A 10593-nucleotide genomic window follows, 5' to 3' on the forward strand; every position below is an offset into this window, starting at 1 on the left:
GTATCGTCAGCATACTGACGTGTAATAATAAAAAGATTTTCAACAATATCATTAAAATAAATCAAGAAAAAAAACTGTCCTAATACTGAGCCCCGAGGGAAATCGGCATTTACTTCTAATGACTAAGACTTTGCTGAACCGACAAATACTTTTTGGATTCGGCAAGATACGTAACTTTCAATCCATTGTAGTATATTTCCACGAACGCCATTTAGTTTTAGTTTGAATAAAAGACCTTGATGCCAAACTCGGTCGAATGCATTTGATACATTAAGTTTCTTGTCGTAAAGGAACGAGCTTTTTGATCAAACATATCAATATGTTGATATACTGTTGAATGCCTTCTTAAAAATCCGGATTGTTTGCAATGAATTAAGTTATTTGCTATACAATGAATAAATAAGTGTATAGATACTACACGTTCCATAAGTTTTCCTAATCAGCTTGAAAGAAAGATTGGGCGATAGTCTGAAGGTATTTTCGGGTCACCCTTTTTTAATTAGGGCAGCACAATTGCATTTTCGATAATGAAGGAAAAGTGCATTCGTGTAATGATTTATTAAACAATAAACATAACCGTTTTGAAATAGACTCGCATGTACGCTTCAGAAATAGATGGTTAATTTAGTCTTCACCAACAGCTGTTATTATGTCCATTATTTCAGTTTCAGTAATAGACACATTTTGTGAACTGACTAATGGAAAATGAGCAGGAAGAACCCCCGAAGAGGAGTCTAAAGTTGAAATGGAAACAAAATAGGTATCGGTCTAAACAGTATAAGGCTGTGTTGCCAACGTTTATTTTGCATCTAAACTTAATGTTCATATATGTTGTTTTGTGATAACAAAATAAACGTGCAAACAGTCCTTTCTTGTCCATCAGCTTCATGTGAAGGTTCTTCAGCTTTGAAAGTTTGATAGAAATCAGGGATGCAGTTAAATTGCGTTTCTATGGAAACAAACAAAAGAGCGATTTTGCTCCTTCACAATAATGGTCTTCTCTTGTATCCAGCGACATCCACCCATCAGTAAAAAAGAGCGAGTACATATAGAGAAAGGGACAGATCTACAGAAAGTCAATTTTAATTTCCCCCAATTTGTGTAAGGACGTCAAGAGGCGACATGAGACGAAATGTAGACCGTTGACTGATATCGTTTCTTAAAGTTTTCATTTTCTATAAAGGAACAATACTATAACAAGAACGAATCTGATAAGAATATGCCATTTAAAGGTTGTATAACATCATTACACCGATATGAATTATAGGCTTCTCTGAAGATATGAAAATAATTAAGCAAGGAAAACAGTTGAGTAATGGACCAGTTATCTAAATCCGAGAATCACTCGGTAGTTACCGGGTATGAATCCCCATAATAAAGTGACACAGTTCATGGTAAAAAATACATACAATGCGTATCACAACCTGATACATTTTATCCATGTTGTGAATTGAGGAAACAACTAGAACGAAAAACCACGACGCAGTGGAATAATACAGTCTGATGGTAAGTTCGTCTGTAGAGTTTAAAAAATATGTTTTATTCATTGAAACCGCGAAACCGACCTTTAAACCGTCACGCAGATATACACTGTGTTCTTATTTGGGATCAGATAACGCTTCAGCGAACTATTTCAGTACATTATTTCAGCAAAGCGAGAATCACTCCTATAAACAAATATGGTATGTATTTTCGTATTTTGTTATTTGTTCGTGTGTCTTATTAGTAAAGGTATTGACACAACTGCTATTTCGTTGTTACTGAAAGATTTTCAATTTTGGTGTGGTCTTGTTTGTGAGGGGAAGCCGGAGTACCCGGAGGAAACCCCACCTGTCCGATATGGTGACCACCAACTAAACTCACATGCTGCCGTCCATAATCCCCACCACCAACATAACAAGAAAATCATCGACATCAAACATGGTGGCAGCACCTTAAATTTAATCATCTTTTCGTCATTAAAACCATCAACGTCTGACGTCATGTATACTCATTCTAAAACATACAACTGTACATACAAAGATGGACGTATTTTTTTTTATAATTTCAGAATCTGCTCCTGATATTCATCCTTCTGCTTGGGACAATTTATTCTCAAGGACCAAAGTAAGCCAAGCATGTATTAGCACTGCCTATTGTATCTATCATGTGAGCCGCGCTCTGGGAAAACGGGGCTTAACGCATGTACGTAAAGTGTTCTTCGCAAAGGCTTATCAGGGACGTCTATTTCCGCATGAGTTTGATTTTTGAAAAGAAGGGACTCCTTCAAACGAAAAGATTTCATGAAAGCGGAATATGAAGTCCCTGATTAGCCGGCGCGGAGTACACAGGCTAATCTGGGACGACACTGTACGTAAATGCATTAATCCACATTTTCCCAGAGCGCAGGTCGTTTATTTTCAACTGTCGATGCCGTTGTTTTAAGAATACTGAATGTTTATATGTTTGTAAGGGTAAAATTGTAAACCATTTTTATTTATTGTAATTGATTTTAACATTCTGCAATATACGTTTAAATATTTAATTGCGTATTTGAAATTATCAGATATCATAACTATTTTAAGAATCAACATAAAATTCAACATGGTTCCCATATTTTCATAGACCACGTTGTTTTAATAGTTTCACATCATTTTTTAAATCTTATTGTAAGTTCAGCCTCGTCCTCATGTCTTAGTTTTTCTTTCGGCATCTTTCTTCCGACCACTTAGGTTTCAACGGTTGTTGTTTTTAATAATCATCGATCTTATATCATAAGAAAAAAAACGGTCAGAAAGCATCCAGTCCTAACCTACTCACCCCGGGTACCGTTTTACTAAGCAACTTACGCATATTACGCACATATTTGAAAATAATTGAATCTCTTTTATTTCAGATTGATGCAAATTAATCTTGCAATGTAACATTATATTATGAATTTCATTAAAACATACCATAATTATGTAAATGTAGCAAGAATTTAAAGGAACTATACTGAATTTAAAATATGTGCGTAAGTCTACGAATTGCGTAAGTATCTTACTAAAACGGTACAACGGTGGGGCTGACTTAAATATAGGATTTCTTTATAATTCAATCACAAGTTCTTAAACTTATCGAAATCGTATGCTTAATCAACAACATCTGCTTGTTTGCTGCTCAAGCTTGCTATCTATAACCGGTTCTCGAGTGTCGTTAACTAATTGAGACGCGTTTTGAGAAAACCGGGCATAATGCATGTGCGTAAAGTGTCGTCCCAGATTAGCCTGTGCAGTCCGCACAGGCTAATCAGGGACGACACTTTCCGCCTATATTGGATTTTTGCTAAGAAGAGACTTAATTTAAACAAAACATGTCATAAAAGCGGAAAGTGTCGTCCCTGATTAGCCTGTGCGGATTGCACAGGCTAATCTGGGACGACACTTTACGAACATGCATTATGCCCAGTTTTCTCAGAACGCGACTCAATTTTAGTTCTCCTGCAGCATACTATAACATCTTGACTTCTATCTTATCTTTAGTTTTTGAGTCTATCACTCTTTTCCCTTTCTGTCAGCAGCACGGACCGGCCCGACATTTACGGGCTCATTAATATGCTGTACCTGAAGGCAGACGCAAACCTTGATGGGCAAATCACGCGCGCGGAGCTCTCTGACGTCTTCCAGGCATTCGACAAGAATAGTAAGACAGTTAACCCATTTATGCCTAGTGCACTCTCCCATCCTTCTAAATTGGATGAATTTATTTCTAAAATTAGAGATGTCTTGTATATTTATTTCTATATTGAGAAAATTTCTTACAGAAATTCCTTTTAGCAAACAGCGCAGACTCAGATGAGACGCCGCATCATGCGGCGTCTCATCTGGGTCTACGCTGTTTTCCAAGGCCTTTTCTCTAGACGCTAGGCATAAATGGGTTAATAGCGCTTTGTCATTTCTCCTACACGCAAAAGACTAGCGGATTCGAAACGAATTTTTTCATGAAAATGTGCTTGAGGTTTTTTTCTGATTATTTATATATTAGTTTCATACAAAATTATAATCAGTAAAAGTCTTATACATAAGACGCTTGATGCAAATTCATTAAAAAAATCAGTAAACGTTGCAAAAAGTGTCTAACTATTGCAGAAACTGTTTTTGACCCATGATTACGCCATGTTAATTGCGGCTTTTTAAAACGGCTTATTTTTAACTTATACTTATACCCAGAAAAAAGACCCAAGAAAGGTTCCTCCTTCCCTATTTAGAGAATCATGCTAATTGTGTTAATCTTACCCGCCAACGTTATCATGCTAACACGCTAATACTACATACTATCTTTGCACGACATTGCCATGCTGACGCCAAGCGTCGTATGTCGTAAAATACTGCGTATCTCTATTCCGGGAAAACAATTCAGTGGACACAGTAGCCCGCACGAAGGGTTTTAAACGCACGACCAACGCCTCAACCTAAGCCCTTGCGATTACCGGTCTGTCATTTGTGTCGGTTGCGGCGACCTTGCGATATAGGAAAACGCAATCGGTTGGGACCACAGTTGATAATAGCAAGCTAACTGGTCGACAGTGGCTAATACAGGGTTAACGTTAGCATGAGCTTCATATTATATCCTATTTAACTTAATCAATATCACAGTATATTTAAATGAAATAAACTTCATATGCACTATGGGAATACAATCCCCCAAATAGTTATACTAAACCGTGGTAAAACATTCAACACTACTCGTGCAGGCGACGGCACAGTGACCAATGGCGAGTTTGAGGAGCTATGGATGGCCCTGACCAGCCAGACTCAGGCCTTAGCCAACGCCAACTTTCACTTGGCTGACCTCAACGACGACAAGGTCATTGACCAGAAGGACTATCCCATCGTCTACACGGTGTTCGACCTCAACCGTATGTAGACACTTTATATTTAAGTTCACTGTCTCCATAATGTGACGCAATTTATAAAGGGATCTTTTCACGCTTTGGTAAATTGACAAAATTGAAAAAAGTTGTTTCAGATTCGTAAGTTTTCGTTTTAGTTATGATATTTGTGAGGAAACAGTAATACTGAACATTAACCATGCTCTAATATAGCCATTATATGCATCTTTTGACGATTTTAAAACCTAAAAATTATAAAGCGTTGCAACGCGAAACGATTGAATAATTTGGAGAGTTCTGTTTTTGTCGTTAAATTTTGTGAAACTACGAAGATTGCTTATATAAGGTATAAAATACGTCACGAATGTATACTCGGCGGAATAGCTCAGTAGGCTAAAGCGTTTTTACTTCAGGACTTTGGCAGGACTCCAGGGGTCACTGGTTCGAAACCTGCTCCGGGCAATGTTCTTTTCCTTTTTTAAATTTTTTTCTTGATTTTTTACTGGAGCTTTTACGATCCAATGTTTACATTTATCAATATAAAGCATTTAATGAATAAGTTAAAAAAATGCCAAAATCTGTGAAAAGGCCCCTTTAAGAGCCGCAGTTATTCTGGGCTTTTCTTCATCATCTCATAATTTTCGAATGGCAAAAAGAATAACATGTATCCCGTTTTTAAACTTGGATTGTACCGATGTTTCTAATAACTTTAAAAATTACCCCTCTACATATTTCAACCAGACTACTTAATCGATCAGCCAATCAAATACCTCTTAATTGCTATGTATTTTCCGACATACAGTGTGCCGTAGTAATGCTCAAATGGTCGTTTTCGGCTCAGGAAGAACTCAAAAGTACCCCGGGTACTCATAAGTATACTACAATTTACCCCGGGTACGGAAAAACGGTCAAACTCAGGAGTACTTTTAAGTATATTTTCCGTAACCCAATAAACTTAAGAGTACCCGGGGAACTTTTAAATCGTACTTGAGCAGACAATGACCAATCGAGCCATACTAAACGACACAACAGCTGAGTAAGCGTTCATCTTCATCGCAGATATGAGACTAGTTTTTTCGTTGTTCTTAGTCATGAGGGCACATTTGATTTGTGACTACGTGATTAAGACAAACCGATTATGCGATGTTATTATAAATTTGTATTAGTCTATTTAGTATATATTTTAGTCTATTGGCTAGCCCATAGCCAATATAATTAACTAACCGTAAATCGATAAGACATATCGTCAGATGAGTGTAAAAATGCCCGTATTTAGTTGAATGTTGGCAGACGAAATATTTTTCTAATTCTTAATTTTTTTAACTTTGATTGAAGTTTGTTTCTGTCTATTAGATGACGGGGCGGTGTCATCCAGAGAGTTTGTGCAGAAATGGGAAGATGTAAGATAAATGCAGCGTATAGATACAAACAACAAAACTTGTGTTCACAACTGGGTTTTTCCCGTCTTAACATGAATTTCAATTTAAACTTATTATTGTTAACTTAGTGTTTACACCAAGGTCATTTTGTTTTTTCGCCAAAACATTTTCTATATAGGAGTTTACCAAGTTGATGGTCGTCTTTTCTTTCACATGTAGATTATATCGGGTGTCATAACCTGACACAATCACATTATGTTGAAACGCATGATCGCGTATTAACATAATAAGTCCGTTCTAAGTAAGCACAGCGTATGGTTGATTTTACCCAAATACCATTTTAAATTTGCATAAGGCTACTAGCAATATTGAGCCACATATACCAAATAAATACTTTGTCATTTTTATGTATGTCACGATTAAAAAATTGGACCGTGTGGCTTCAAGAAAGAATATAGGTAATCAAAACTGCGAACGTATTGTAAGATCGTGCGCGAGACGCCGTTCGCCGTGCTGTTCGAGAGGTCAGACAAGAACCACGATGAGTTCCTGACACAGGCCGAGTTCAGAACGTTCTTCCAGTCCTTTGATATGGACGGTATGTTTAGCAGGCACAAGTTAGTATAGACCTATTTATTTGTGCTCGATTGCAACGATTGCATCGAAAGCTTTTGGAATATTGAAACGCTTTCGAGTCCGTTTCCTGGGTAGAACCAGTACTTTGTGCGTGTGATGGAGATCGAAAGAGCACACCCGCAATTGGGATCGAACCTATGAACTCCTGGTCGATAGGCGAACACCATCTCATTTTATATCGGCAACTGATATGCGCATATTGAAAAGTACCGCAGGCTTCAAAGAGCGTACACTTATTATTTATAGATCCGTAAAACAGAACAATACCCACAGGTACTAAAATGTATATAAAATATGTTTGTGCAAGTAATGTGCATATTAATTTTTTTAATAAAAGGAGCGTAGAACTGTAAAATGTTTAAACATATAAGTTGCACTGCGAAAAATCGAGGACTACTGCCCTTTAAATTAAGGGACATTTTATAATTTGTTTTATAATTATTTTTAAATGTAGTGTTTGTTTCTTTATTTAATTACTAGGCAACCATCGTATCGACAACCGTGAGTTTGATGCTGGCTGGGCGCATGCCGACTTTGCCCTGCAGTCGGACGCCGACAGTCTGTTCCGGTATATCGACTCCAACGGCGACCACTACATCACCGACGCCGACATGGATAAGCTGTTTGGCCAGTACAACGCAAATGGTACGTATGGCGCAGTAGATCGTCATCGGCTCTGGCATTACTTAATAGCACCCCGGGTACTCTTAAGTTTACTTCAATTTACCCCGGGTACGGATATACGCTATGGAACTCGGACATACTCCGAAGTACTTTTTAGTTTATTATCCGTACCTCGGGTACTGTGTAGTATACTTAAGCGTACCCTGGGTGACTTTTAAGTAGTACGTGAGCTGACAATGACCAATCGAGCGTAGGAAAGCTAACAAATTAACCCGGCGGGACACATGGACTTAGTGCCTTACGACCTCGTGGTCTATGCCTATCCGAGCCTAAAAACGTTACATTTGGACCGATATCATTAAGAGACTTCGTTTCAACGCCACAATGCCACAAAAAAACGACAAGTGTTGCCCCCCTGACTAGCCGGTGCTTACTGCATATGCTCATCTGAAACGATACTTGACGTTCATGAATTAAGCCCGGTTTTTACAGAGACTGGCTCAATAAAAGCGTCAGAAAGAAGATTGCTTATGATAATGCTCTGTTTAACGGAGATTGAAGAAGTAACACAATGAGAAATAAAGTGCTGACAACCAAGACAGATTAAAATTGACTACTTGAAACTGTAGAGGCACAATGTGTTTAACCGTCCGTCGAACGAACATGCACTATTTAAGTTCATTTGCAATTCAACTCTTATAGATACGGTTGCTATTAAACTAGTGTTTAAAAAGCTTTATGACTTACTTGATTCGTGGTGCAAAGACATATCATATTCTTTGTAACAATGACAAATGTTCATAATTATTGTTTATTAATAACCTTGCATACTTGTTAAAATGTGTTCTATTTCAGCTGACGACAAACTGTCTCTGCAAGAAATAATAGTGGTAAGCATGATTATAGAATGTAAATGTACATATTACAACTTGATAAATCTGGTTTGAAAATTACTTAGAAACTCAGTATATAACTCCATCTCTTGTACTAAATTGTTTACGACATAACACAGATGAAAAGAGTATTAGTAATCTACTCAAGCATTTACATATAAAAGGAATATCACATGACTTTGGTGATCCAATGGGTTGTATCGCACACAGTTCATTGGCGCGCAATTAACGATATATCTCAGGAATTTTCATATCCTGCAGCTTATATTTTATAGTGGACATGCTGCATTATTCGAGTCAGATTATATATGGATCAATACAAAACAAAAACACATCGTGTGTAAAATGACCTATTTTCTTAAGTGATAAATACAAAGACTGATATTTCAAAATGAAAAAAAAATACTAGCGCTTCGTTGTCTGCGTAAATAAAATGTAGGTCACGCAATTCCATCTCTCGATATGGCCCATTGAAAGATCGATGGCTTCCAAATAATCGAAAATTCCATAAACGTGTACACATGTTTAGTCGGCATTTAAGTAATCGGTAACTAACACATTGAACTAGATTGGTACATATACTTTCTTCATTTTATCCTCAATCTTTGATTATTATAACGTACAATGAATTGGAAAATATAAAATTTAACTAGGTCAAGATGGAAGACAAAAAGCTATGCATATTTCTGGACTTCTGATTAAAAATTGTGGTGCGTTTGATCATAATTGAATTAATGAAAAAGAATACAATAGTTAAATAGTTATACATTTAATGTGCCTGTTTGCTTTGTATTCAAATTTGAAATGCCACGACTGAACAGACGAGCAGAATCAATTACACTTTTTCAATCAATACTTCTAGATGAAAAGTCTGCTTATGTTGAATCCGGTTGGTCCCGGTGGCAAGTAGAACACAACAACAACAACAAGAGGAAGAACAGCAGTAACAGCAAAAACAACAAGATGATGCCATTTATATGACATCTTTCGTTGCAGCCTGTGTTGTTATACATATTTGGCAACGTTTTTAATTAAAAATAAAATATATTCACTTATGTGTTAGGAGTCACGGTTTATTTAACGTTATGGAGCGAAATGAATTAAGTAAGCATAATCAATGTGTCTGAATGCCGAACTTTTAAATTAAATAAACATATCGTGCAGTTCCCTTATATCGATCGTCTCCTGTTTTCGATCACTTTGTTTACGTAAAGAACGCGACTATCGTAATGACGCCACACGCATGCGCTCCGAGTATTTTGTTTCTATTACATTACTTCGCTTGAAAATAACTACAGATACAACCAAAATGAGGAAAAACACAAGTATAAATGCATTTAAAAATCGTACTTCATATGAAATAATCGAAATTCATCCCTATTCCATTAAATATTTTCGGTCCTCTTCATTAAACTTCCACATAAATTGCAAAGTGAGACAGACGACTGCGCTAATGTAAACACGTCACTTTCATGTTTTTGAATTATTTTAAAGATTATTCTTTTATTTTTTCTCTTTGCTTTGGCAATGTCGCATTGATCAATCTGTGCCGGCACATCACGAAAATAGGTGACACGACGATATGCAGTATTCAGTGCGTATATCCTGTCCTGATAGGATGCTAATTTTATAAAATCTTTAATAGAAGCATTTCTTCCGACATTTTATTTGAACAAATGGCGAACGTATATGTGTTTTTTAATTCTTGGATCTAACGGGAAATTAATTTTCTGTTTCCTTAACCGCTAGATATACGGTAATCGGAGGATATGTTAAATGCTCAATCCAGCAATCATAATTCAAATAAAAATACAATAACAATCGTTATATTGATAAGAATATACCGCTTTACAAGTTATTTAGCGGTATTTTCCCAGCAAAACAGAACAGATCCTGAATAATATAAACCGATCGAAACAGAAAAAAAACAAACCCACACAATACATTTTGGACGCATACTAACACTAGTACTAGATTGACTGGTATACATAATAAATATTGCACAAATAAGAGGTCTGGTTTCGAATTAGTCTATGTGCTACAATATAAGGAACTTATATTTTATCAACATTTTATAAAAATGAACGTTCATGATCATCATCATCATTCCATTGACCAGTTTTGCCGTTGAAAGGGGAATGATGGACAACGATACAGAAATCCTCCTCCAAGCATATCTGTTGTGTGCTGCTGTAATTCATCCATGAGAAGG

General features: G+C 36.6%; 1 protein-coding gene across 2 annotated transcripts; it reads left to right on the forward strand.

The window, feature by feature from the left end:
• The first annotated feature begins 1572 nt into the window (after positions 1-1572).
• LOC127837468 (insoluble matrix shell protein 5-like) lies at positions 1573-9436 on the forward strand. Of its 2 annotated transcripts, none has more exons than XM_052364596.1 (9): positions 1573-1682; positions 2051-2106; positions 3539-3660; positions 4712-4876; positions 6203-6249; positions 6715-6826; positions 7345-7509; positions 8344-8378; positions 9244-9436. In XM_052364596.1, exons 1-9 carry the CDS (start codon positions 1680-1682, stop codon positions 9289-9291), a joined length of 753 nt encoding a protein of 250 aa, XP_052220556.1. In that variant the 5' UTR covers positions 1573-1679; the 3' UTR covers positions 9292-9436. The 2 variants fall into 2 exon arrangements, with proteins under 2 accessions (XP_052220556.1, XP_052220555.1); XM_052364595.1 differs by having other exon boundaries at positions 1575-1682; positions 3536-3660.
• Positions 9437-10593: the final 1157 nt, after the last annotated feature.

The sequence above is a fragment of the Dreissena polymorpha genome, chromosome 7 (assembly GCF_020536995.1).
Source record: "Dreissena polymorpha isolate Duluth1 chromosome 7, UMN_Dpol_1.0, whole genome shotgun sequence".
In the NCBI taxonomy this organism is placed as follows: domain Eukaryota; kingdom Metazoa; phylum Mollusca; class Bivalvia; order Myida; family Dreissenidae; genus Dreissena; species Dreissena polymorpha.

Coding starts and splice junctions, on each gene's coding strand:
- LOC127837468 (XM_052364595.1), top strand. Junction 6,250..6,714: donor TTGTGCAGAAATGGGAAGAT/GTAAGATAAATG, acceptor ACGTATTGTAAG/ATCGTGCGCGAGACGCCGTT. Junction 6,827..7,344: donor CCAGTCCTTTGATATGGACG/GTATGTTTAGCA, acceptor TTTAATTACTAG/GCAACCATCGTATCGACAAC.